Genomic DNA, 27,653 nt, shown 5'->3' on the forward strand with positions numbered 1-27,653 from the left:
AACAGGAATGGCCGGGCCGAAAACAAAAAAAAGAGGACTACATGTCCCAACATGCCCCTCTCTCGCTGTTGGGCGGGGCTTGTAAATCCATCCAATAGCGCGTTGGTTGCTGTCGTCAATGGCAACAGAGGTTTTTAGTGAAGGAAGCATGAGAGGGACAGCTGGAGCGCGCGCGCGAGGCACAACTCCGGAGGCAGCCGGCCAATCAAGACGCGGCCGCCCTTTCCGCTGCTTCCCTCTGATTGGCTACCCTAACCCTCTGCAGCGGGAAAGGGGGAGGGGAAAGGAGCAAAGGGAAGAGACGAACAGCAAAGTGTGTGTGCGTACGACACAAGAGAGCGGGAGTCTTATTTTTTCGGTGGCGAGGATTCCCATCAGGACACGGGAGAAACCGGGAATAGAACGTGGACGAGAGTTGTTTGGAATACTACGCGGGCAAGAAGAAGAAGAGGAGAGCCGTCATGGCACGCTGAAATCATGGAGCAGGTGAGGATGCATAGGGGGAAAGGGAAGGGAAGGGAAGGGTTCCATCTCAATGCTTGCATGACAACGTTACTTTGCTGCCCTTCGTTTCATTGACGTCCCTTCGAGAGGTAACGCAGCCTCCGCAGATGTGCAAACAAGTGTGTACATCCCATGACCTCATCCCGCATCCCGCCCGGAAGCGGGGTGGTGAGGGAGGGAGGGAGGGGGGACACGCCCTGGCTGGCAGGGCAGGGCTTCGGTTCACGCCGTTGGTCACCCCCGTACGTAACCTGCCCCGTGAAGCCTCATATACTAGAAGTGGCGATGATGTCAGCAGTGTCACAATAAGTGTTACGCTATCAATGCTCGGTTTATTAGGTACACCTGCACGCGCGCTAATGCAATGCAATGCAATGCAATGCAATGCTGTGTTGTATCTTGCAATGATATTTTGGGGTAGAAGTTTTCTCTTTTTTTTTGCTGTCCAATAGAAGCAGAATTTTCTTCACTTTTTATTGTGATGCACTATTCACTTGTCTGCAACAACATTTAGGGTTTTCTTGTTTATTTTCCCCCCAAAATACAGACAAAAAAATATGAAACACTTTGTGCAGGTGTACCTAACATTGTACCCGTTTATTTTGAATGCTAGCAAAACAATCGCTTTTAGCACAACGGCAGGGAGGGAGGGAGGCTTAAATGCTATTTCTAAGTTGATGACTCCTGTCATTCGAACACGAAAATGGTTATCCTACTTCCTGTGGGTCATGTGACTCGGTGTTATTATTGCTGTTTAGCAGCAAGGCCGCTTTATCTTTATCTTTGCCTTGTGTTTCCCCCTCTGCAAGTGTGTGTGTGTTTGTGCGGAAGATGACTTTCAAGGATAAACTCACTCACTGACATGAGTCAACCGTATCCAGGCAGAACTCCCACAGACGCACGTGGAAACGACCTTATGCTGGTTAGCCGAGCTAGCGCTGTACTGTACAGTAGTCGCAGCTCGATGTACACATCAGAGATGTCCAAATAAATACGCATGTCATGCGGGTTGTTAAACTTTTGCAATAATGGAGTGTGCGAAGGAGGAGGGCACAGAATTAGGGCCAGCGCCCTCTTTCTGCCACATCCTTCTGGATCGATGCGAGGGGAAAAGGAGCACAGGCCGAGGCCAGGCGATGATCCAAACGTCGACATTGCCTAGGGTCAACGCACTTTTTCGGTCAACGGTCATTAAGGTCGACCTGGACGGGCGGCAAGGGAGAACGTCTCCACGGAGGGCGGATATGTACTACATACTACTAGTTGACCTACTGTACGAGATGACTTGCCACCGTATTGCATATTGTAGTATTTCACGTGGCAGGAAAAGTCGAGAGCGACCGTGCGCGGCGGTGGCGGCGGCGTCCAAGCGCCTAATGAGTCACAACTGTCCGACCCAGTAGGTGAGAGGGAATGTGGACAAATGTGCGAGAGAGAAGGATCAAGGAGAAGAATGAGCATGTTTGTGCGCCTGCCTGCCTGCCTGCCTGCCTGCCTCCCTCATGGTGGAACAGGTGGTCTAATCTGACAGCCCACCCCAGGAAAGCCCCCCCCACCACTAGCTTCTCATCTTGGAATGTTTTCTTGTTTTGTTTGGAGGAGTCAGAATTTGTCCAAAGCCATTTGAGTCGAAAAAATCTATTTCATTGGAAAATAATTGTGAATAAACTCGCTTCTTAGCTTGGTCAAACTAAACTTGTATGTCAGGGTAGGACTATACCTTCCTGGGTGTGTGTGGTGGGTGGGCACTTAGCGTTTGTCCAGTACAGTACAGCGTCCGTGTTGCTAATATGCAGGCAAAGGCCAATGTGGTGGATGCCCGCAGGCTCGCACAATGGCCAGATTGTCCCGGGACGCAGAACTAGGACACCCGTCTCTCCAGGAAGTAAACAGATACTGCTTTACGACCATCACTACTTTGTGTCTCACTATTAATGTGTGTGCGTGCGGGGGGAGAGAGAGAGCGAGAGAGAGAGAGAGAGAGAGAGAGAGAGAGAGAGAGAGAGAGAGAGAGAGAGAGAGTGAATGTGCAGGGTAGTCAACCTTTGTTGGCAGCACTTTGTTTCTTGTGTTTGTTTTTCCATTTTCTCATTTTCTAATGGATTTCTCAAATTGATGTAGTTTTGACTGTATTATTTTTAAAATGTGTTGAAATGTGATTTGTCCCAAGTGTTTGAACCTAAACCAGTTGACTAGGAGCAGAGGAATACATTTGGCGTTCACTCTACGCATGCTATATTGCGCTCTCGTGTGGCGTACATTGCAAGTGCATCCAAGTGTGTGTGTGTGTGTGTGTGTGTGTGTGTGTGTGTGTGTGTGTGTGTGTGTGTGTGTGTGTGTGTGTGTGTGTGTGTATGTGTGTGTCTTCCAGCTAGTGTGGTGGGTAGGTGGGTGGGGATTATCTCTTTCTGGAGGACGGACGTCTGTCTGTACAATGAGCTAGCTGCAAGAGAGCAGATGGTGTGCTCTTCTTCTTATTCTGACTTCAGTCTGACTATTTCTTTGTTTTATTGCATCACTTTTTCTCATTAGCCAGTCTGTGAAATTGAGCAAACTTCCTTGTTTTCAGTTGGAATGTAAATTAAATGCAAATGTATTGTAGTAAAAAAATTCCAAGAATTTCACATTTTCATACATTTTGATTTTCGACCTCCTACGTATAGCCTGACCTATGGAATCTAGGACGTATTCTTCCAGACGCGGCACGCAGACGTCTGTTTTCCAGTAAGCCTCATCTATCCGCTCTTCGTCATTATTAAGACACTCATGAAGGGATTGCGAGGTTGCGCTTTGTAAATATTGTGGGCGATAGAGAGACAAAGGGCTTCCTGAATGACAAACTCTTTTGTCCGGGAGTCACATTGTCCCATCGCCGTAGGAAGTGACGGAGCCGAGTGGACGGGAAGCGGAGATGTGAAAGGTGCGGCGGCACTGGCACTGGCACTGGCACTGGCACCGGCACTCTGAAGCAGCAGGAACGTGCCGGCCGGGTTGCTACTGGAAGGATGACTCAGCCCCAGGATTTATTTTCATTCTCACAAGAAAGGCGAGAGGAAAGGGGAAGTTTTCGGGGATTGAAAGATATTTCTAGCCACAGATGCCATTTATAAGAAGCGCTGAATAGCCCGGAATGTCGCTCCCGTCAACTTTGTTTTATTTTTTCCCCATGCTGCCAAAGTCGCAGTAGTCGTTTTCTTGAATCGTTCAATCAATGATTTGACCAAATCTTTGAACGAGGCTGCAGTTTGAACTCAATTGCCGTTTTTGAAATGAAACGACATGTATTATTCCTTCATTTATTTCAACGTATTATTGATTGTATTTGATCTTTGTGTCATGATCATCTTAGTATCATCATCATCACCCAGCGCTCCGCCTCCCCTCATCATCTCAAGGGGGGGTCTCCGTGATTGGTCTCCCGCATGAGCAATAATCGCTAGTGGAGGGAGGGAAACGTGCGCTCGCTCGCTCGCTCGCTCAAGCGTCTCAACACTGACGCTTGTTTACAGCGTTGGGCTGAGCACGGCATTATGTAACGGCCCCCTCGAGGGTCTGACCCTCGCTCAGATGGTGTCGCCTCACTTTGGCGTCATGAATTGCAACGGACGGAGGAGGCCTGTAAGTGCATGTCATCATAAAGAACGAAGGGATTGCTTTGAAACCTAGTAGTATATATTTCGAAACAATTTGGGACTGCTCTTTGAAGTGGTCCCGATGGCGTAATGGCAGCCGCACGGGCCCTCCTCATCTTGGAGCCTCTTCAACGATTGCGTTGCGTTGCGTTGCCCTTCCAATTTGCTCGTGCTTTCATTGCAAAGCGCCACGTTGGATCACGTCCTACCCAAAGTGAAATACTTTTTCCTTCGACACCTTTCCCAGAATGACTCCCAATTGTAGCGTGCCCCGCAAGGAAGGGGAAGGCGGGCGGGCGGTCGGTCCGTCAGGACCACCGTGTGCATATTTGTTGTCTTTGTGCTTAAGATGCGGGCCGTTATGTACACTTAGTATTTGCGATACATTTTAGACATGCAATTTTAAATACACAATGTATTTAAAAAGTGCGTTGTAAAAGTTGTTTAAAACGTGTGGGGTGGATTCAACTGCGTATGTATATTTATGGGAGGAAAACCTATATGTAGTCTATAACTGGTTTTGATCATGGCAGGTGAGTGTGGAACTTCTATCACAGATAATAAAAAAACGAAAAAAATGCTGACCAAACTAGTTTTCGCTTTTGCTGGAATAAAAATATTCAATCCAGTAAAGTACGTTGTTCAATCTAGCCACCTGGGATTCTTCTGAATCACTCGTCGTGCTAGCGCTTTACTTTGAATCGCTACTTCCGGCGTCTTTTGTGTTGTTTGCCGCTGACTTGACGGAAACGGCCAACGACCGAAGAAGGGGAAGAAAAAGTAGTAGAAGAAGGAGGGGCGGCGGGCAGGCAGGCAGGCTGGGCAGGACAGGGAATGGAATGATATGGAATGGAATAGAATGGAATGGAATGGAATGGAGGGGGCAGCCCGCTCAGAGACACACGCAGAGGCAATTGTCTGGGGGAAGTAGTAGTAGATAGAAAGAAAGAAAGAAAGAGAGATAGATAGATAGATAGATAGATAGAAAGAAAGAAGTGGCGATGGTGCTGGCGTTGAGGAGAGAAGGAAGGATAACAAGTCGAGCTTCTCCGAGTTGTTAGGAAAAGCCCTGCCTGCAAACGTGTCTCGTGGCCACCGTCCGACAGCCTCCGCCGCCCAATGAATGGAGTTGCCTTCTGCCTTGTTGGAATACCTCCCTACTCCTCCGAGCTGCACGTAAGTCAACGCCGCCCGCCTTGTTTTGTGCGTGGAGGAGAACCGACCGAGTGGCGGTAGCCGTTGTGCGAGCGAGCGAGCGAGCGTTCCTGCCTGCGGGGAGCGCTGACGCCGCCGCCGTTGTGCCGAGCCAGCCGAACGTGATTCCTAAGCCGATTAACAAACAGCACACGGACGGAGAGTGCAACTTTTGAAGCCTTTGTTGGAGCATTTTGAGCGCCAAATGTTGCAAAGACCGACGACATGTGAACGCGGCGTTGCCCGGAGGGACCCCAGTCTGGCCAGGGCCAGGGCCAGGGCCAGGGCCAGGGCCAGGGCCAGGGCCAGGGCCAGGGCCAGGGCCAGGGCCAGGGCCAGGGCCAGGGCCAGGGCCAGGGCCAGGGCCAGGTCGAGTCTTTTGTCCGAGTCGATGCTGCATGGTGCGGCAATCGCCGAGGGGAGGGCGGACTGGCCTCAGCTTGGCTGCCTGTCAGTCCGAGCGGGACGTCCCGAGACGGGATGCAGTGACACTCCGCGGAGTGACTCGCGAGGGCCTCATATCGGCGTCTGTGAAAACGTTATGCGTCGTCAAATTGCGCTTCGGGCAAAGGTGAGGCAAGCCAAATGGGTGGCGGTGGTGACGTCACAGCAAATGACAAGATGGGGAAAGTGGGACCGAGTCAGTCAGTCAGTCAGTCAGTCAGTCAGTCAGTCAGTCAAACATCTCAAGCTCTCCCCGGCAAACCTTTACATGGCAAGTTCTTAAAAGTCATTTTTCCAGCCCCACACGTGTGTGTTGTGCTCAAGAAGCGCTTGTGTGGTTTTGTGGTGTTTTGGGGAATCATGGCGGCCATCGCAACAATGGTGACTATTCCTGATGTCACCAGAGTGAGTGCTAATACAGTTTCCCACTTTGTGTCTTGGGACTATTCTGTCTGCTCCGTGTTTACGTTCCCATGGCTGACATTTTGGTCTGCATTAGGAAGGAATCTTCTCATCCACATTTTGATAGCCCTTCTGGACATTCTGATCTCATTTATGGACACTCTCGTATTAGTCCGCTTGAGGATTATAGCGGTTTGCTCTGAATTGCCATGTGGATAACAGCACTCCCCGCTTTCCGGTCATCCGTGCTCCTTTGCAGCATCAGCCAGGCAGCCACGCCCTGCTCAAGGGCCAACCAAGGCCGGCCTTGCCTCCCCGCCTGCCTGGCTGGCTGGCTGGCTGCAAAATGCGTCTATTGATCCAAGTTGCGATGCGTTCATAGAGAGGATCGTGCGCCGTAAGACAATACTTCAATAAAGTTGGATTGAATTGGTGGAGGTTATTTATGGACATGAAACACGTACACATGCACACTGTCATTATGTTTGCAGCTCTGTTATTGTACTTGGTCTGCCATGTTTGCACGCGGAGGTTCTCCGCACCAGCTGCCGTTGTGGTCGCGTCGAAGGGCATCCGTCGTCATCGACGTTGTCGACTCGAGCAGAGCGCCCATTGTTGTTTGGTAAACCTGTTAATGGCGATTTTTTTTTTTTTTTTTTTAAATGTATGTAAAAACAGACATCTCCTCCCCAGCCGGCGTGCTTGAGAGATGAGGCCATTTGATATATTCCGGAAAGAAGGACAGGTCTGGTCTTGTTGGTTCAGCGTGGACTTGGCTGTTCCATTGTGCGCTGGGTGGCTGGCTAGGTAGCTGGGTGGCTGGCTAGGTGGCTGGCTGGCTGGCTGGCTGGGTGGCTGGCTGGCTGGCTGGCTGGCTGGCTGGCTGGCTGGCTGGCTGGCTGGCTGGCTGGCTGGCTGGCTGGCTGGCTGGCTGGCTGGCTGGCTGGCTGGCTGGCTGGCTGGCTGGCTGGCTGGCTGGCTGGCGCTGGGGTGGCTGCTGTGATCCATCCACTTGACGACATTGTCATCCACTTTGGGAACATTCTAGTCTAGTGTCCACGTTGAGGATATTTTGGTCCGCTTGAGGAGCATTATGGTCCACCGTGAAGACACTCGGATGTAGTACGTCCGGTTTTTTTTCTGCTCATTTTGTCACTTCAGAATCACGGTTATCTTGTGTCCAATGAAATCCCCTCCAGGCTTTTTAGCGGTTGAAAGTGGAATGTCAGCAGAGGAGGGAAAGAAGAGAATCCATCCCAATGATTCATGGCCACAGAATGATGCTCATGGAACAGGTTGGGAAGTTGCTCGGCAAGTCCAGCAGACAAGTGAAGCCGAGTGACGTGCCACTTTCCACTCATGTTGTTGTTGTTGTTGTTGTTGCTTGCGGACCGGACCGTCTTGACAGTCAGAGTCATGGGATGGAAATTAGCGAGAAGCTAACAAAAGCCGCAGAGAAGCTAGCGTCACAATGCTGCCATTGTTTACGTTCAGTGCTGGCATTATGTTGTCGGTGCCCACGTCCACGTACGTCATCTCCACAATGCTCTGCATACTTTTTTTTTCTTGTCGTTTGCTTGAGTTCAAAATTCGGTTCATTTAGAACGCAAGAATGTTTCCCAACAAAGTGAAGCGGCGAGTTCCCAAGGCGGACCTTTAAATTGTGTCCTCAAGGTGGAGCAGAATGCGCTTGTTGTGCTCAGCTGTGCCAGTTTATTAAGAAAGTGGATGGATTTCATGCTCCACGTCAAGATTCATCAAGCTCCCGCTGCAATCACTCCCTCCCTCCCTCCCTCCCTCCCTCCCTCCCTCCCTCCCTCCCTCCCTCCCTCCCTCCATCCATGTTGTCGCAATGATGGCACGGCACGGCACGCTCTGCTCTGCTCTTCTGACCATCTTCAAAGAAGCGAGCGGCAGCAGGCTGGGAACGACAACTCTCACTCGGGTCCTTTTGCAAATAGAGTTGGGAAAAGCTTCACGAGCATTGGCACCAGGTGGAATTTGGAGCTCGTTACATACGTACGCATATCCTCGGAGAACTCCCTAAATGGTCTGGACAAGGCGGGCGGGCGCACCTCCTCCGGAGCACTCTGGAGCCCTGATGCGTGGCAGGAATGCACAAACCAGATCAGCTCAAATGGAAACTCCAGGCGGCACGTGTCGCTGGCTGTAATAAACTCCGGGGCTCCGGCCTCGTTGACCACGCCTCCCCCAGTGACGTCACCGGCCAACGCCAAACTTATAATCTCACCGGTGTAATTACACAGAGGCGGGGATGAGCTAATTTTGGACATGCGGGGCCTCTGGCTGCCCAGATGCAGAAAGAAGAAAGGCAGGGAGGAAGGAGAGAGAGAGCAAGGGCAGGCTCTTACTGCAGCTCAGACGTGACCGCTCTGATTGCTCCCAGCGGCTGTGGTCGGCACATGGATGGGAGATGAAGCGATGGAGAAGTGTGTGGGGGGCACTTACGCTCCCCCCCTCCCTTTCCAAACGGCATCATCGTCACAGGAAGTAAAGCTTCCGAAACCGCAACTGCCGACGAGTGTCGTGCCACATTGGGCATTGTGAATGCTTGTCTGTAGCCACAATTTTCCTCCATTTTCAGAGTAAATTGAGCTTGAACTCTCTTGTGAAGCAGTCTTTTTGAAAAGCTTAACCTTTCACCTACAGTCAGTCCATTTGAAACGAGTTGTGGTTGCTCTGAACCTCTGGAAAAGTTGCCTGGCTTGAGACTGGCCCCGCTCCCATTGTTAGCTGAATGTGGACGCTCGACTCCCCTTTTAAAAAGTAGGGATTTTTTGTTTGTTTGTTTCCGTCGTTATCTTTCCTCGTCCCACGGCGGCTCAGGCCTGTTTGGGATCGCTCAGGATTCAGGACGGCTCGAGTCACGGCCGCTCCGGATGGCCTGCGCCTCGGCGTTAAATCAGCATCCCGTGATAGCGCCGCTCGCGTGTCACGACAAGCGGGGAAAAATCGGTCAGGAATTTGCCGTACAGGAGCTAATTGGAGCGTGTCTGCGAGGGAATGTGTGTCACGGCCGGCCGGCTGCGGGGGATGATGAAACCCAGCCGACCGACGCAGCTCTCCAGATGTCCCCAACATCTGGCATGGCCCTTATTGCCTTTATTTGATGCGATTTGTAGTTCATAGCAGCCCTCCCTCAGCTGTGTCAGGCCCAGTGCACACGCTGGCTGGAAGGCTGGCATTGGCGGTGCTGTCCATGAACGTGGTCCCTCGCTCCCTCCCTCGCTTCCTCCCTCCCTCGCTTCCTCCCTCCCTTGCTCCCTCCCTCGCTCCCTCCCTCCCTCCCTCGCTTCCATCAGGCCCAGTGGTGGCTTCCCTCTAGTGGCCGCCTGCTGCTAACGGCACCCGGCATGTACAGCCAGCTCCGCTATCACTTTTTTCAGCCTAAGGCCTTTTTCCTTGTCGTTTATTTTCAATGGTTTTTGTTATAGTATTTTAGTTCTTCTATTTTGGGTTATTCCTTGTCTATATTTTGTGTTTTGTTTGTAATGTAATAATTCTGGGACATTTTGTGTGTTGTGGTTATTTTTGTCATTATTTGTGGTAATATTGTGGTTTTAGTGTCTTCATTTCATCACATGTTGTTCATTCTATTGTTTAGTCTTGGCCCTCAGTTCCAGTTGGGATAAAACCAAACCAAACCAAAAAAACAGGTTGAGCTTTGTTAATCTGTTGGCCCAGCATTGATGATGTGAGATTAAACGCTATCATCGGGCTAATCTGATGGAGCAAGCAACACATGCGCTGTTGTCCCCGCAGCGACACCCGATGGATGTTTGTAGTGGCGCACTTAAGGAAGGGCGGCTCGACGCGCGGCGGCGGCGTCTCAGCCAAATCGTGCAGCTGCGCCGCGCCGCGCTACACTGCTCTGCCCTGCCCTTAGAACGGAGCTTAATTATATACAATAGCCAAGTGTATTTATAGTTAGCCTTGAGTGCGTGTGCTAACAATTGTTGCACGCAAAGTGACAGCGTGTTTTCTTTCCATTTTTATGACCTCCATTGTGTAGTCTTTAAAACGACAAATCAGTGTAGAAGGCTGAAGAAATCATTTTGGCCAGCGAGCATTTTTGTGGCAAAATGTGTGGTTAGAATGACAACAACAAGTAAAATGTGTACTTTTCATGGCACTCTTCTTCGCAGTTGCTCTTTCCCCATGCATGTCCTGTGTGAAATATTATCCCATGCAGGCAGAGAGAAGCAATTTGGCGCATTGGAACAGACACACTCTCCATTCTTGACACTTATTTGTGCATGAAGCAAACACGGAATAAGCCAAGCATCTGGACACGCGCACGAGCCTTTGCTGGGACAATTAACGATGTCAACCTGAGTGACTCCAACGCTGAGCTCCGTTTGGTGCATGCACGGGAAACTTGTCTGCGTTGATTGTTTTGAAAAAGAATATCGGTCCAGTTTTGAGGCACTTGCTCATTTCATTGAATGACAAGTTGCGCTTGCAAAATCTTTTCCTCTCTTGTCGAGTACCACTTTGTGTCAACCCGCCCACTTCCGCACGCACGCACGCACGCACGCAGCACACGTGCTGCCACGGCATCTGCCCCGCGTGATGTTTTTGGGGATTACACGAGTTGTTCTTGCCCTGGTGGAAGTTGACTTCTGGTGGCTTGCTGACAGAGATGAGAGGATTTGTCAGCTTTTAGCCATCCACAGTGACGGAGGAGGAGACAAGCAAACCGGCCAGCCAGCCAGCCAGCCAGCCAGCCGCTGTGTGTGTGTGTGTTTTGGGGGTGGACGCACCGCACTGGCTTTCTATGCAGAAGAGCAGCGGGAGGGACGGCCACGCTGTCACTCTCTCTCTCTCCCTCTCTCTGTCTCCCTCTCTCTCTCTTCCTCTCTCTCTCACTGTCGCTCGCTCTGTCCAGAGAGCGTACGGGATTAAGACTTGCCGAGGGAGATGGCAAAGGGAAGTCCAGTCAAGTCCCAGATCCTCCACTGTGTCCCATGCGCTGGGTTAGCCATGCGCACGTGAGCCAGCGCCCCGTTCCCATGCCCGCCGCTATGCTCCCACGCCCCGTGCCGGTGGGGTCCGACTGGAGCTTCCAGAACCCGGTGGGAGTGGACTGCAGTTCCCCCGAGCCTCGCTGCATCTGGGTGGCGGTGCTTCGCGGCGTCGCCGGGCCGCCGCCGATCGTGCCCGTCGGATGTCACCACATTTCCCGTCAGTTGAGGGTAAGGCGAGGAGGGCGCGTGCGTGCGTGCGTGCGTGATGGTGGTGGCGTGACGTCACGTGATTGCTTGCAACATTTAGGACTGCAGCACGTGTTGTCGATTTCAAGGCCATAATTAGCATTTTTTGTAGCAATTTTGGTCCAAAACTAGTGGAGTGTATGGCTGAAATATTGCATCTTTCATGAGAAAGCATTGTAGATGTGGCAAAGTATGTAGTCCTTGTGATTTGGAGCAAAGCTTCTTTTCTTTTTTGGGCTTTGGTAGCCTTCAGAAGCCGCTAAAAGCATCTTTTCTAATCTGGATGGACAGTATGCCGTCATCATCATTGCACCTTGGGCCCAAAAGATTTGGGCCTGCTACTTGATGCGCTTTTAGCCCCACTGCGCCCAGCCCAGCCCAGCCCAGCCCAGCTCAGCTCAGCCCAGCTCACTAAATGTTGTCACTCATTTCCAAAGTCATTAGTTGCATGCTGGTGCCATTCACGCTAGCGTAAGAGTTGACAAGAGTTTGCCTGGTAAACATCGGCCGCGCATTCCCGAGGTCCCGGCCGCGAGCGTGACCTGAACCCCGACCGACCGACCGACCGACCGAGACCACTGAGCGTCCGTGTCCTGTGACCTCTCGGCTTTTCCCACAATTACGCTTGAAAACGGCTCGCATCATCATCTTCACTTTTCACGCTTCCTCTCTGTTTTTCTCCTCGCCTAAAATAGCGAGAGCACGGGTCGGAGGTCACGTAGCTCCGGCGGCCCCCCGCGACACCCAGTTTAGAAGAGAGAGAAAATGTTGACGTAGTACATGCGGCTCATTTTATTTGGAATGGTGATCACGAGCGTAGGAGCCGGTTCCCTGAGCAGAGCTGGAATCCTAGACGTGGAGAAACCGGTTCAACTGATTTGCCCAACTGACATTCAAATGATCCCAATAAAAGCTCACCTTGGCCGCTTGAGGAATCACCCCACCGCCGCTGCCGCCGCCATCGGTCATCGGGATTAAAGGCTCATTTGTCAGCATTTGTGTCGGCGTAAAGCTCCACTTTTCAAACAGGTTGCAGCTCTCAGCTGCCCCATTGTTGCAGCGGGCCCGAAAAGGGGGCTACCACTTTGCTATTACGCCGACTGGAGGCGTCAAATTGTCGTCAAAGTAGAGCAAAACAGTATTTCCTTGTTTTTGGACCTACATAGTATACTGTATGTATTTTGCTGTGTTCACTTTGACTTTCAGCTAGGCCGTGCTGTGCTAGCCACTGGTCAATGGGGTGCTCTGCCCTGAGCAGCGTCGCTGATTGAACGGGACATTCGCGCACGCAAACGACATCGTTTCTCGGTTGGCTGCTTTCAAAAGCAGACCTAACATGAGTCTGTTTTTCATGGTGCTTTGAAAGACTCAATTGCTCATGGGGGGGGCAGGGGGCGGGGCTATCTCTTGTTAGCTCACTGCTGATGATGCCAACTTGACTTTTGAATGGTTTCCTGTGCAGGTTGATCCCGCTTCCCTCCCGTCATGGAGTGAAAAGTCACTTCCTCCAAAATTGAGGACGAGGCCAAAATATGCACTCCAATGGGAAGTCAAAATATGGACATAGTCACTCAACTGAAATAAGTCTTAGTCCTAATCCTTGCGTGCGTGTGTGTGTGTGTGCGCCTGTGTGTGTGTCCCTCCCCGTGCACAAGGTGCACAGCTCCGGCCGGACCAGGCTCCGGTGCCGCCGGCTCTGACCCTTCGGGCCTGTGCTGCCGTGTTTGAGCTAATGACAGGTTTGGCTGGCTTTTCCCAGCCGGCCGGCCGGGCGGGGCCGTGCGTGGAAAAGCGGCGTGCCGGAGCCTGTCCCTTTGCCGGGACCCGATACTCCACCTCCTTCTTTCTCTTTCTCTCTCTCTTCATCCTCTTATTCACGTTGGCGTGTGTTGCGACTTGTCCAAAGTGCTCCCTCTGAGGAATTTCTCATTTGGCCCTCCTTCACTTCCTTTTTTGGCCTGTTTTTTTTCTCTCTCTCCGACCAACCCCGCCCCCCCCTTCCGTGTGCCTCTCTCTCTCTCTCTCTCTCTCTCTCGCTCTCTCTCTCTGTCTCTCAAGCAGCATCTCTCGCTCATGTGGCATGAACTCACAGAAGCAACACTCGTGATCCCTAAAAAGTTTTCACAAATAGAAAGTTTTAATGCATTGAGTATGAACGCTTTAATTATTTTTAAGAATGAAACGTCAAATACGTTTCAAAAAAAGAAGTGATATCATTCATAATACGAAAAATGATATCATTCATAATCCGATGGGCGAAACGCTCTGAATGTTCTGCTATTTCCACAACATTGAAAAATGGAGGCGTTTTTTCCTGATGGAAAATGAAGGAGAAGGGTGAAGGAGGAGGCGAAGGAGCAAAGTAGTGGAAGTTATTTTTAGGCGCGTCTGGTTGTCCTGCCCTGTAACGCGAGCCCACTTCCTGCCTCCGGCATGCCACTTCCTGTTGCGGTGCACCCACCTGCTTAAGCGCTTGTGTGTTGTCAGCCATGTGTGGTCATGTTTATGTCAGGAAGTGAAGTTTTGACCAAACAGACATTTAAAACAAAAAAAAATCGGCAGTAAAGCTGGTAAAACAGTTGCCGAGACATTTAGCTAATGCTAGCTTAACTGAATGACATCACGCACCGGCCCACCAAGCCTTGGCTTGTTTTTTTTTTGGTGTTAAATAGTGGGAAAGTGTCATTCCGCACAATTTTTGTAGCTTTGAAGTTGTCGGGGCCATTTAAGACTTTGTACCCCAAGGTGTCCCCCCCCCCCCCCCCCCCCCGGCCCCCGCTTGTTTGGTCAGGTGACAGCGTGTGATTGACAGATGTGAGTCTCCGGGGCAGCACGGGGGTGAGACTTCTGGTGTGTGTCTGTTTTATTGACTCAGCCTTTTGGGAATGACATCTTTGGAGAGAGGCTGGGAATCTCCAAGGTCAGGCATGCGGGCCAGGATCCTTCCTGACACGTGGATTCAATGCAATCTCTTTGCAGGCGAAAGGGCGGAGGGATGCTCTCTCGTCGCCCGCCGCCGCCGCCGACAACAACCCCCGGCCGCCCGTGGCGACCCGGCCGGGCGTGGCGTGGAAGGGCCCTCGCACACTGGTCCTCCGCAAGAACTCGCAGGGCTTTGGCTTCACCCTGCGCCACTTCATCGTTTACCCGCCGGAGTCCACTCTGCACAGCGACCTCAAGGTGAGAAATGATCTGACATTTGAAACTTGCCAATTCAAGAAAAAGTGAAGGCCACACCGTCGGAACAAATTGATGGTTGTCCCTCCATGGGTGGAAACCCTAATCGTCCTCTCTGCGATTGTCCAAATCCAGCCCAAAACAAACCAAGGTCCAAAATCCAGCATGCAACAGCGGAGGCAGAGAAGCATTGGGCTCTATTGTTCCAGCGTGGCCTGGTAGCGCCCGCCTGCGAGCGGCACCGCAGCCAGCCAGCCAGCCAGCCAGCACAAGGCCTTCCATTCAGTATCATAATAGACGGGTTGTTTTCAACGGCCTGCCTCCGCCATCTGGAGACGTTTGGCCACACGCACGCACGGTCCCATGAGCACGGCTGAAAAGTCCTCCTTCCCGACCCGATCGGACCGCGTTAATGATCTTTGCTCACTTGAGCGTTTGTCTCGACCCGCTTGACCCCGCGCCCGCCGCTGAGCTACAATTAGCCTTATCTTGCGCACAGTAAGAACCGGGCAGAAATGGAGACCATGTGTGCTAGAAAAAGAAACGCGCAAGAGGGACCTGATTGTTCTCGAGCAAATTCAGGTTTGGTTCTGCGCCTGAACTCGTCGTCTTTTTGACACCAAATGAAATTCTGGAGTCTCATGTCGTCTGGGGTCTCCGGGCTGTAAGGGTCTCCTCCGCTTTGTGTAAAGCCCCGGGCGGCCCGCGACATTGTGCGCAGCCAGTCAGGAATGAGCCCACTCAGCGAGGCCTAAAGCCCACACTCGCCCGCCCTCAGCAGAAAGTGTCCACTCAGCTGGCTGGCTGGCTGGCTGGCTGGCTGGCAGGCAGGCTGGCAGGCAGGCAGGAAGGCAGCCTCGCAGGCAGGCAGGAAGGCGGCCTCGCAGGCAGGCAGCCTCGCAGGCAGGCACACTGTGTGGATCGCATCATTGTGAAGCCACGTTAAGTTTGTTGGAGCTTCTTCAAAGGAAAACAACATCAAGTGGTGCACCCAGAAACGATTTTGCTATCTCAAGTGCAATAAATAGTTTGCCCCAAACCTAATGACATGTGTATCAAAAAAGGCAGGCTGACCCATTGGTGTAAAATTGGCATTGTTTTATTTGCAGGATGAGGAGAATGGCAACGGCAACGGCAACGGCAAAGGTGAGCCGTCTTGTTTTTCCTCCCAAGCCACGATGAAAAAGCATGCAAATTGCAGTCCTGTTGTATTTTCTTTTTCTTTGGTAATGGAAGTCTTAAGGTGATGAAAAGGTTGTGAATGGGGGGACTTGAAATGCACGGCTCCTGATTACTTCCACTCTGCAGCAAAAAATGGGCCATCTCGAGGACTCTTTTTGATTTGATTTGGCGCAGGTTACCAGAAAGGACGACTGGAGCCGATGGACACCATTTTTGTGAAGAATGTGCGGGAGAAAGGTCCTGCCCATCAAGCGGGCCTGTGTACCGGTAAGGGAGAACGCCGTCCGCTCCTTCCGCGTTTGCTTTGTGAAGGGCGGCAAAATGTAAAGCAACAACATAAGGAACATGGGAAAGTGTTCAGTGCAGCCCAAATGTGAGGAATGCCTTGAGCCCCAATAGGAGCAGCAAAATATTGGGAAACATTATTTGTCCGTCAGGTGATCGTCTGGTGAAGGTGAACGGCGAAAGCGTGCTGGGGAAGACGTACTCCCAGGTGATCGCCCTCATCCAGAACAGGTGAGAGAGAAGCTCCCGTGCCGCTCCGTCTTTAGAAGCCACGCGCGCACACGACACGTACGCTCATCACGGGTGAAAGAATTGACGCCTCGTCTATTTGTCCCCAGTGAAAGTGTGCTGGAGCTGTCTATTATGCCAAAGGATGAAGACGTGCTTCAGTTGGTAAGTGGGACACGGAAGAAAAACATTGGCGATTGTTTTGGAAACAGAATGCTCCAAATCGGTGTGCCTTGAGGGAACTTTTGTTCGACCGCAAATGTGTCCACCTTACCCAAGCAAGAGTTGTGCATTGTCAACCTCCGTCGTCGTCTTCTTCTTCGTCAACCGCATTCCTGGCATGACGTCACTCCTCCTGTGCACTCCCACTGGGTGGAGTGACACACACGTACACGCGCGTACACACAAGCGCAGAGCGAGAGAGCGAGCGTAGCCGAAAACAAGATCAAGGGAGCCAGCAGTCAAATAATAACTAGATTGGATATATTCAACGCAAAGAGGAGACACGTATACGACTTTGGAATGTTTTGATCTTTCACAAGGATTTGTTGGGCAACATGTAAGTCGTGGTGGCTTCAGTCAAGAGAGTTTGCGGCCGCCGCCGCCGCCGCCACCTCCTCCTCTCCTCCTCACTGGCGCGTTTGCGGCTCCGAGCCCGTTGCCATTTTGAACGCGCCGGCGTCTTTGATCGTGTTGTTGTCGTCAAACTTGTTCACGGCATGTGAGAACAGCACCTCAGCCGCCTCACCTGCCTTGGCTTTTGTCGCAGGCGTACTCGCAAGATGCCTACCTGACTGGCAACGAGCCCTTCTCGGGGGGAGCTGAGAACCTGCCGCCGCCGCCGCCCCTCTGCTACCCTCGCGCCATGTCGCCCGCAGGCGCTCCCCCGCCTGCCCCCGTGGGCCACAACCAGCTGGATAATTGGAGTCGCTGGCCCGGTTCCCCCGGTCCCTCCTCGCCCTTGGACAACCGCACGGCAGCCGCTTGGCAAGACGGCCGCTCGGTGGAGCCCGGCGGCGCGGCGGCTCGCAGGAGTCCGGTCCGCTGCCGCCGCCGCCGCCCCGACGACGACATCATCCGGTACGGCGTGAGCGGGCAGCAGCCTCAGGGGCAAAGCAGGGGGCGCTCTTACTCGTCTTCATCCTCCTCGGGGGGACCTTTATCCAGCAGCCCCTCGCAGGTCCGCCACCCCGATCGCCACCACGGCGCCGCCGAGGCCGGCCGAGCCCGACCGCGCGATTCTCATCCGGGTCACGACCAAAGCCAGCGTTGCCAGCGAGCGCTGTCAGAGTGGTACCGCAACCAAGTGCCGGAACGCTCCGGACGCAGCGTGCGGGCGCGCCAACGGAGCTACTCCCAGGACCGGCTGAGTGAGTCCGGGAGGCCTCCGCAGCGGGCGGGCGGAGGCTGGCCGCACAGCGCCTCCCAGGACACTCTGCTGTTAGCGCAGCCGTCGGGACGCTGTGAGGAGTGGGCCCCCGACTACACCAGGACTCGCTCAGAAAACCTCCTGGTGCAGTTCCATAGCCACGGACGTTCGCTGGAGATGTTGGACCGAGCCTCGGCCGGCGCGCAGCTCTCGTCTCGGTGGAACCGAGCGCCCAAGCCGCCCCCCAGGACCGACGTCCACCAGAGGCACAGCGGTCCGTACCCGGCGCCGCAAGCCGCCCCCGTGGCCCGGCACTCGCACTCCAAGCAGAGCCATTGCCCGGGCCAAGGCCAGCAGGCGCCGGCGGTCGCCAAGAGCAGCAGGCGGCTTCCTCCGGTCCAAAGCGCCGACGAGCAGCCGCTGGGCTACCGCAGCTACAGCCCTTCCTTCTATCGTAAGACGGGCCGCATCATGCAGCAGGCCCACTCTTTCAGGGACCCCTCGTACTCTGGCCCCCACTTGAACTGGAACAGTAGCCCGCCCGAGGGCGCGGTGGCCGGGCCCGAGGGCGCCGCCCCTTTGGCCTCCGCCTCGCCCGAATCCCAGGAGAGAGCCTACAGACCCACCAACCACGAGCGGGGGTCGGCTGAGGTGGCGGGCCAGAGCCAGGAGGTGGTGATGCGGCAGAAGCCCCCCAGCGGACGGAGGAACGCCATGCGGCACCCCCACTACGCGCTGGCCATGGACGGCCTGGAGCCCTCCTTGTTCTCGCCGGAAGCCCCGGCGGACTCGGCGGCCACCTCCAGCTCTTCGGGAGACACGGCCGTGCTGCCGTTCAAGGCCAACGGCAAGCTGGTCTCCCCGGAGGACGATTCGCTGGCGTCCATCCCCTTCATCGGTAAGCGTGCGTCTTGACTCTCGACCTCATCCTTTCTTGCTTCCAAATGTGGGTGGGCTCACTTTTGACCGAAAGGGATTTCCTGGGCTCACCCCCGTGACAAAACAGATATGTACGTATCTGCGCATGGTCACCTTTGATTTAGCGCACGGCCGATGAAAACAGTCGAGCCACTACAGTCAGTCAGTCAGTCAGTCAGTCAGTCAGTCAGTCAGTCAGTCAGTCAGTCAGTCAGTCAGTCAGTCAGTCAGTCAGTCAGTCAGTCAGTCAGTCAGTCAGTCAGTCAGGAGACGTTGCGCCCGCCCAAACGCTTGAGCGCATTCTTGCGGCGCGGCAAGTCGCGGCACGTCCAAGCGCCGTCCTCTCGATCCGTTCCCCGTTGACACGTTTGGTCACATGCGGCTGGCTGTTGGGCACAATGTCAACAGGCACACGGCACTTTTTGGACGGATGACAAAACGATTGGCGCCCGGATTTCAATTGGGAAAAGTCAAAAGCGGCGGCGGCGCCTGTCTTTGCCGAGACGCCACGTGGATTTTGCGAGCGTGCCCGTGCGTGCGTGCGTTCTCGCCGAGATCCTGGCCCGCCTTCCTTAAAGCCGCAGCAGGCCCAACCACCCACCCACCCGCCGCGGTGCCGGCCGACCGGATTGATTGGCAATGATTTGCTCCTGGTGCTGCGCTGCCCTCCCGTGGCTCAAATGTTTGCGCTATTCTCCACATGCGGTTGACGTTGGAGCAAAAGAAGCCGTTTCTGCTCAGCGTGTAGCAGCACGTTTGCATGTTGCGTCGAGTGACACCGCTAGGAAAGTAAAGCAATTTGTTGCCGAAAAAGATTCCCTTCCTCCTAATTGGTCTTCCTAACAACACCTAACTCACGGTCCTCCTCTTCCTCCTCCTCCTCCTCCTCCTCCTCCTCCTCCTCCTCCTGCTCCTCCTTTGGCGCGCCATCTTTTCCCCACGCAGACGAGCCCACCAGCCCGAGCGCCGACTTGCACGCCCGCCACGTGCCGGCGTCCTCGGTGGTCTCCAGCGGCGGCACGAGTTGGGCCTCGGCCGCCGGTCCCGCTTCCCCCACCTTCACCTTCCCCGCCGCCGCCGCCGCCACCGCTAGGCTCAGTGAGTGGGCCCCCTCCCGTTTGTTCCCCGCCAACGCTGCTGCTGCTGCTGCATGCCTTGCTTCTTTCTTTCTTTCTTTCTTTCCTTGGCTGGCTTCCAGTAGCGTATCATCAGCTTGGAAATTGGAATCAAATCAAGTGAATGAGTCTCGGGACGCTCGAATGGTTCATTTGAAAATACACTTTTGAAAGGAATGAGTCCATGTGCCGTACTCAAATACTTAGTTCGTAAGTATCGTGTGAATCAATGAATTTGGAGTCGAGCTCATTTTTTTACGAGACGGATTTGGGGAAAACTTGCTTTCCCGTTGGACAGAAAATGACTTGATTATCTCTTGTTTTGATTTTTTGGGGGCATGCTGCACGTTCTCAACATAGTTGTGACCACAGCAGTTTGGATTTTGCAAGGTTAAAACGTCAACAAGTGAGACGGCGGCAGACACCTGAGCACACTTATGGCCGGCCATCTTCCCGCTCCCTCCCTCCCTTTCCATCGTCACCTGAGCCGACATGGCCGATGATTGGCATTACATCACCATTCTTGATTTTCAATCCATCCATCCATTTTCCTTTCTTTCTTTCTTTCTTTCTTTCTTTCTTTCTTTCTTTCTTTCTTTCTTTCTTTCTTTCTTTCTTTCTTTCTGTCTTTTCCTATCTCCACCGGCCGGCTCACGGTGTGGCCGTGCAGGCGCTATTAAATCAGGTCGCCGTTCCTCCTATCTTCTAGCCATCACCGCAGAGCGCTCCAAATCCTGCGACGAAGGACTCAACGTTTTCCGGGACGACGGCCGTGTCTTCTCGTGAGTGAATTTGCGCCAAGCAGCTCATTGCTTGCGAGTAATGTCATTCAGGAGCCTTTGTTTTCCAACAGGAGGCTACCAAAGCGGGTCAAGAGCTTCTTCACTGATGGGGTAAGTCAAATCAGGGAGTGAAAACACTCCTCCCTCCCTCCCTCCCTCCCTCCCACAAAATGCTCGATTTTGCCCTGACAAAGAGAGAAACGGTCGGCCTCCTTTCCAATTGGAGTCATCAGCCAGTCGAGAAGGTTTCGACAGCCAACTTGTCATTGCGTTCTAGCGCCCTCCGCTGCTCGATCTGCAGAACGACAGCAGTTGTCTTTTTCAGTCTTTGGACAACCTGGGCACGGCAGAGGAGGTGCGCTCCAAGCGCCACTCCACCTCCGAGTTGGGGAACATCACGTACAGCGACATGCGGCGGGAAGGCTGGCTGCACTTTAAGCAGATCCTCACGGAAAAGGGCAAGGTGAGCAGTAAAGCAAGAGCAGAAAAACAACCACAACAACAGCAGCAACAACAACCAACCCATCGGACTACCGCCACTCTCTCTGTCTCCGTGGCAGAAGGTGGGCAGCGGCATGCGCCCGTGGAAGCGCGTGTTCTGCGTGCTGCGCTCGCAGTTGCTCTTCCTGTACAAGGACAAGCGCGAGGCGGTGCTGCGCGGCGCCACGCTGGGCGCCGGCGCCGAGGACGAGCAGCCCATCAGCATCCGCGGCTGCCTGGTGGACATCGCTTACAGCGAGACCAAGCGCAAGCACGCCCTCAGGCTCACCACGCAGGACTTCTGCGAGTACCTGCTGCAGGCCGAGGACCGGGACCACATGCTGGACTGGATCCAGGTCATCAGGGACAACGGCAAGACGGAGAACGAGGTGGGCGTCGGCGCCGCCGCCGCCAAATTCAGGGCGGACGGAGAAAGAACAATTGCTCTTTGCTCTCGTGTGTTGCAGGAGCTGGGCCTTTCCAGGCAGGCGCTGATCAATAAGAAACTTAATGACTACAGGAAGCAGAGGTGAGGCGCACTGAGTGATTTAGCCACGCTAATGCATTTCAGCCAGCGAGCGCTTGCATTTCAGCTCATATCTCGACTCTCCTTCCCTCCTCACACCTTGTTGACTCTCCCTCCCTCCCTCCCTCCCTCCCTCCTCAGCCCGACTGGCAGTAAGCCCGACTCTTCGCCCAGGATGTCTCGCATGATGCCTCCCTTCCTGCTGGCCAAGACCGACAACGCTTTGGGGGCACCGCGCTCGCCCAGACCAGACGGCAAAGGTCCCCGTCGTGAATGATTCCGAAATATTTCGTCGGGAGCAAAACTCATTTGTGTTTTTTCCATCTAATGTGGCCTCCTCAGATGAAAGCAGCCCTCCCAAATCTCCTTGGGGAATCAACATCATGAAGAAGAGCAAGAAAGCTGGACCCAAAGCCTTTGGCGTGAGGCTGGAGGACTGCCAGCCGGGGGTCAACAACAAGGTCAGCCCCCCCACCCCACCCCACCCTTTCTCTCTCGCTCAGAAAGGCTCACATCCCCCTCATGTGCGCATCAGTTCATCCCGCTGATTGTGGAGATCTGCTGCGGCCTGGTGGAGGACATGGGTCTGGAGTACACGGGCATCTACCGCGTGCCCGGTAACAACGCCATGGTGTCGCTGCTCCAGGAGCAACTCAACAAGGGCGTCGACATCAACCCGACAGAGGAGGTGAAAGGAGCGCTTGAAGACAGCGTTCTCCTCACGCAGAAGCTGAAGCCGTTTTCTTTCCCTCGTTGCGGACAGAAGTGGCAGGATCTCAACGTGGTCAGCAGTTTACTGAAATCTTTCTTCCGGAAGCTTCCGGAGCCGCTCTTCACCAACGGTAAGTTCTGCCGCACGCACGCACGCACGCACGCACGCGCACTCTGACACTGTGTCGTTTTTGCAGACAAGTACAACGATTTCATCGACGCCAACAGAACGGAAGACGCGTCGGATAGGCTGAAGACCATGAAGAAGCTGGTACACTCCATTGTGTTCACGCTACTTGAAAGCGGCCCACTCCGTCCTGATCGCTCATCGTTTTGTAGATCCGAGACCTTCCGGATTATTACTACCACACGCTCAAGTTCTTGGTGTGTCACTTGAAGACGGTGGCAGACCATTCGGATAAAAACAGGGTGAGTCGCCGCCGCCGCCCAGCTTGAACGCACTCCAGCGACAAAGGACTTTTTCTTGTAAACGCCGTGCGCTCGCTGGCTGGCTGGCTGGGTGCAGATGGAGCCTCGGAACCTGGCTTTGGTGTTCGGGCCCACGCTGGTGCGCACGTCCGAGGACAACATGAAGGATATGGTCACCCACATGCCAGATCGTTACAAGATTGTAGAAACGCTCATACAGCATGTAAGCGCATACACGCAGGCGCGCCGTTTTGCCCTCACACACACACACACACATTGTCACTTTACACATTCATTATCATGACGTGATTTTTTTGGGCAGTACCTCTGGTTTTTCAGCGAGGAGACGGACAAGGAGGAAAAGGTTTGTAACCATCAAGTCTCAATGTATGGGTTATGAATCAAAGAGGCCTAATGGCAAGAATTTGTATCCAGACGCCAGTGGACACTGAAGACGTGCAGCCCGCCCCTAACATCGACCATCTGCTTTCCAATATTGGGCGGACGGCTTTGTTCGGCGACGCTTCAGGTGAGCACCGCCGGCCGCAGCTAACGCCGGCCGCAGCTAACGCCGGCCGCAGCTAACGCCGGCCGCAGCTAACGCCGGCCGCAGCTAACGCCGGCCGCAGCTAACGCCGGCCGCAGCTAACGCCGGCCGCAGCTAACGCCGGCCGCAGCTAACGCCGGCCGCAGCTAACGCCGGCCGCAGCTAACGCCGGCCGCAGCTAACGCCGGCCGCAGCTAACGCCGGCCGCAGCTAACGCCGGCCGCAGCTAACGGCTAGAGCACCCTCCTAGCTGTAACGCAAGCAGAAAGGAGAAGGTCAAGGGACCAATGAGCGTCGCTATGCCAGACAGCACGGAGAATATTGAGCGCGTCGCCCAAACCTCAAATCGGCTCCTGCCTGCCTGCCTCATTTTCATTTGAAATGATAAAATACTAGGTAGGCTTAGATCACCTTGGTGATGACGTTTATACCTGCGCCTTGTGGAGCAGTCCGTTGTGTCACATCCTCCCTCCCTCCTTTCCATGACAACTCAAGTTGCTCACTTAGCCTTTAGTGGAACTTTTTTTCCCCTGTCCTCTCTGCTTTCAATTTCTCTCTGCACATCGCTCATCTTGTGACTCTGCTTCACTTTCTTAGCTGAGCCTGTGGAGCAACCGCTGCGGTAGGACGCCAACATGCGTGTGTGTGTGCGTGTGCGCGTGCTTGTGTGTAAGTGTACGAGTGTGTCATGGTGACAGTGTGATCCCCCAGTAGCTTTGTCAGAGCATATTGCCTTCACTGTCCTCAAGTGTGTGTGTGTGTGTGTGTGTGGCAGTGTGACAATGCGACTTTTCCGCCACCTAATAGTCAGAGGTTTTTGTGAGAGCATGTTGCCTTCACCGTCCCTCGTGTGTGTGCGTTTTCTAATTGCTGCATTGCTCTGTCACTGACTGCAATGTTTGATGATCCTTGTGGTCTTTGTTTTTTTCTCTTCCTGCGTGCATGTGTATCAAGTCAAGAGGGCACAGAGGAAGTCAGCCTTGGTGTGTGTGCTAGTCTGGGAGTGGAGTGCAAAATTGCTCTGCTGCCCTCTATTGGTGGCTGGCTGTGACTTGCAGACAATTGACTTGGTAGCCCCGCCCTCCATTTTGTCGACGGGACTCCAATCCAGTTAATAATCGCATGGCGCCAAGTGTCTCTGTGCCCTCCTTCCCAAACTTTTTGTCAGCGCTGCTAAATGTCCTCTTCTTTACCTTTCAGACTCCACCAACAGTGACTCTGCCAAATCCAAGGTAAACCATGATCAGTAACTCTCTCCAGCCAGCACAGAATCAGGAGTGTTGCAAAATGCAGTGTCTCGCCCCGCCTCTGCCTCAGGGGTCCTGGGGTTCCAAGAAAGACCTCACCGCCAAGGACTTCCTGACTCTGTCCATCATGTCGGCGGTGACGGGCCGCAAGCGCCGCAAGCGTCACAACGCCCGGCGGGTGGGCAGCAGCACCGACGACGACTCGGAGCACGAGCCTGTCAAGACGGAGGAGGAGGAGGAGGAGGAGGAGGAGGAGGAGGAGGAAGGGGAGACGGAAGAGGCGGCAGCCGGCAGCGCTCCTTGTGCTGAGGGAGAGCAGGAGGAGAAAGAGGAAGTGAAAGAAGACCCAGGAGAGGAGGCGCTGGCGGAAAAAAGTGGCGAGGAGGCGGGAGGAAGGGCGGACGCCCGCTCCATCGTGTCGGGCTACTCCACGTTGTCCACGTTGGGCCGCAGCCTGGGCGCGGACGACGCCGACGATGAGCACAGCGAGCTGGTGAGCGAGACGGACAACGAGAGTGGCTTTGCCTCACGGGAGCGTCCCGCCAAGCCGCCGCCGCCGCCCCGCAAACCCTCAGCGGCCGTGACGCAGAGAGCCGGCGATGGCGGCGGCGGCGGCGGGGCTCGCTCCACCACGCCGTCGTCCACGTCTTCGTCACACAGGTTGCACTCGCGGCCGTCCTTCAACTCGCATAAGCTCATCCAGTGCGACACCCTGGCACGCAAGAAGATGAAGGCTCGCTCGCTGGACCTGCTGGAGATCCCGGCCGCCACCCCCGAGGGAGACGCTACACCCAGGACAAGGAGCCACACGTCGTCAGGGAGCAGCCAGGAGAATCTCCGCCCGTCCCGGGTCAGGCCGGCCGCCCCGCCGCCGCCCTCCAGCGAGGCGACGTCCTTCGCCCCCACCGCCTTGGTGCGCCAGGCACGCCTGATGGGCTCGGCCGACGACCTGCGTAGCGCGGGCATGCGCAAGCCGCTGTCGCCCGAGAGCCGCCGCAAGAGGCGCGCCTGGCGCCGACACACGGTGGTGGTGTCGCCCACCGAGGCGCCGAGCGACAAGCGGCCGCTGGCCGTCACGGAGTTCCCGCTCTCGCCCGTCAGCCCCAAAGGAGACGACGGCGCCCAGCCGGCGGAGTCTTCTGCTCGCCAGACGTCCAGGTTCCACCAGTACCTGTGAGAAAAGACGCCTCCCGTGCCTGAAGAATCAGAGACCCCAGTGACGACGGCATCAAGTAAGGCTCTTCCGGGTCCGCATGCCACCACCACGAACCGCTGATGCCGTGCCACGTGCTCGTCGTCCGCGACAAGCCGACAGGATCCCAATCGTGCCACCGTCACCGAGAGGAGACGCCTTGTCAGGAAGCAGCCAGGTGACTCTCAGCCTTGCCTATCGCAGGCTGGCCGTCTCGCTCGCCCCCTCCCTCCCTCCCTCCCTCACTCCCTCCCCCCAGCTGCGGGTCAGCACGCGCACTGGCTAATTTCATTGGTGTTGTTTTTTCATGTAAACCCATTGCCAAAGCTTTCTGGTTTTGTTACTTCTTTTTGTAAATGTGTGCTTTTCTGAGGTGGAGACCCTCTGACCTACCTGATCAGCGCCACTATGACTGAGCAAAGGTTTGGGCCGCCACCACACTTGTTTAAATAGCAGTTGTCCGTTGGGAGTGGATGAAGGTAAATGACCAGCAGAGGCGCTATAAAGCGAAAGAAGTGTCCATGCAAAAAATGAATGTTGTGTTTAATTGTTTAGTCAATCGAGATTGAATATTTAGAAAACATTTTATTGTATCCGTCACAATATGACAAAAATAACACGGCACCAGCATGCATAGATGCCCCCCCCCCCAAAAAAACAAAAAAACAAGGTTCGCTATATACCTTTGCTTTTAAAGTCACTGTTCACTTGGCAACAAAAATATGATTTTATTTTCTTTAAACAGGAACACATCTAATTGATGAAAAAATAACAAAAGTAAATGACTAATGATGCAATCCATTAGCCCCTCAACGGGAACATTGTTTTAAATACACAATGAGTAAGTGGCTGGTTTTGTTTTTATTTTGACAGCCAACCTGAAGCAGGTGTGGCATTAAACAGCTCGACGTTTTTTTCTTTTTTTCTAAATGTGTTCACTCCGGCAAAGCGACGCCGCTGACTGCGAGTTGACACGAGCTCTCTGCCACTGTACACCGAGCGCTCGTAGCTCGAGGCACCACTGGATATCTTAGATTGTGAGTCGCTGTAATGATCTTCACAGTTTGAACATGAACACTGTGCTGAAAATATGCAGATACCAGTCAATGCGCTCAGCTTTGATGGTGGCCGGCCCAAGACTTTTGCTCGGAGTCCCCCCGTTGGTGCTTTTTCTTTCATTGTTGTTGGGAGAGAGAAAAAAATGTTTTGCTTCCTTTCCTTTTGTAATATTTGTATAAAGCCTTGTTAAGTTGTACATATGAAAGTTTGGTTCTTAAACTTAATAATAATAATAATACTCCTTTTTTAACGGTTTACAAACATTTCCTTCTCCGGACGCTACTTGAAACGTTCCCTTAATATATTTAAATATACAGTATTTTATATATATATGTTTTGTATTGTGACGTCACTGCTTACAAAGGCCTTTTTGTGTCAGGATAGTCACTCGTGTTAGGTTTTATGTCGACGCTTCCGCTTGTCACTTCCTGGTCACAAACCTCACAACTTTGCGTTCAAACAAGTGCCTCCTTTCTGGAATGTTCCATTGTGCCATGCTGGCTTCTTATCTCCTCCTTCTTCCCCAGCTCACCTCCAAAGATGTGTACAATGATTTCATAAGGGGGGGGGGGGGAGAAAAGAAAAAGCACACTATGCACTCTCCTGTGTGGTGTAAACTAATATGGTGTCGCTCGTATGTTGTACATAGTTCATATGTAACATATTGCCCCTCGTGTGTACATTTTTGGAATGGCTTATGAGTATAAATAACTCTGCTTAGCTTATTATATATGATGTAAATAAAACAGAAGTACGTTTAAAAACCTTTGTTGTTTCTATATCTAAATGGCGCCCTCTTGTGGAGCAAGCACCTAATTTCATAAAGCTGCAAGCAGTGATGGAGGGACTCAAACCAAAATGGCCATCTCACTGTTCCGGCCGGTTCAGGTATATTGATGAGGTGAGTTGAAGAATTTCAGTTAGACAGTGCTTTGTTGCAGTCCTCTGGCAGGTAGGTAAATACACATTTTCACGTTCCATTCCAGAGCTTGGCAA

The 27,653-nt window shown here is 53.5% G+C and overlaps 1 protein-coding gene across 3 annotated transcripts; it reads left to right on the forward strand.

Moving 5' to 3' along the window:
- Positions 1-276: 276 nt before the first annotated feature.
- Positions 277-27,421, forward strand: arhgap23a (Rho GTPase activating protein 23a). Of its 3 annotated transcripts, none has more exons than XM_088356917.1 (24): positions 277-486; positions 14,390-14,590; positions 15,697-15,733; positions 15,944-16,036; positions 16,207-16,285; positions 16,393-16,447; positions 17,052-18,549; positions 19,515-19,667; positions 20,355-20,466; positions 20,538-20,577; positions 20,792-20,929; positions 21,027-21,335; positions 21,414-21,475; positions 21,614-21,732; positions 21,815-21,933; positions 22,008-22,160; positions 22,236-22,314; positions 22,381-22,454; positions 22,523-22,612; positions 22,710-22,835; positions 22,935-22,976; positions 23,048-23,141; positions 24,360-24,391; positions 24,477-27,421. In XM_088356917.1, the coding sequence occupies exons 1-24, from the start codon at positions 478-480 to the stop codon at positions 25,581-25,583; spliced, it is 4,821 nt and encodes a 1,606-aa protein (XP_088213043.1). In that variant the 5' UTR covers positions 277-477; the 3' UTR covers positions 25,584-27,421. The 3 variants fall into 3 exon arrangements, with proteins under 3 accessions (XP_088213043.1, XP_088213042.1, XP_088213044.1); XM_088356916.1 differs by lacking the exon at positions 277-486 and adding an exon at positions 4,912-5,312; XM_088356918.1 differs by lacking the exon at positions 277-486 and adding an exon at positions 10,932-11,392.
- Positions 27,422-27,653: the final 232 nt, after the last annotated feature.

The sequence above is a fragment of the Syngnathus floridae genome, chromosome 17 (assembly GCF_059516105.1).
Source record: "Syngnathus floridae isolate MCC-2025c chromosome 17, RoL_Sflo_1.0, whole genome shotgun sequence".
Classification (NCBI taxonomy): Eukaryota; Metazoa; Chordata; class Actinopteri; order Syngnathiformes; family Syngnathidae; genus Syngnathus; species Syngnathus floridae.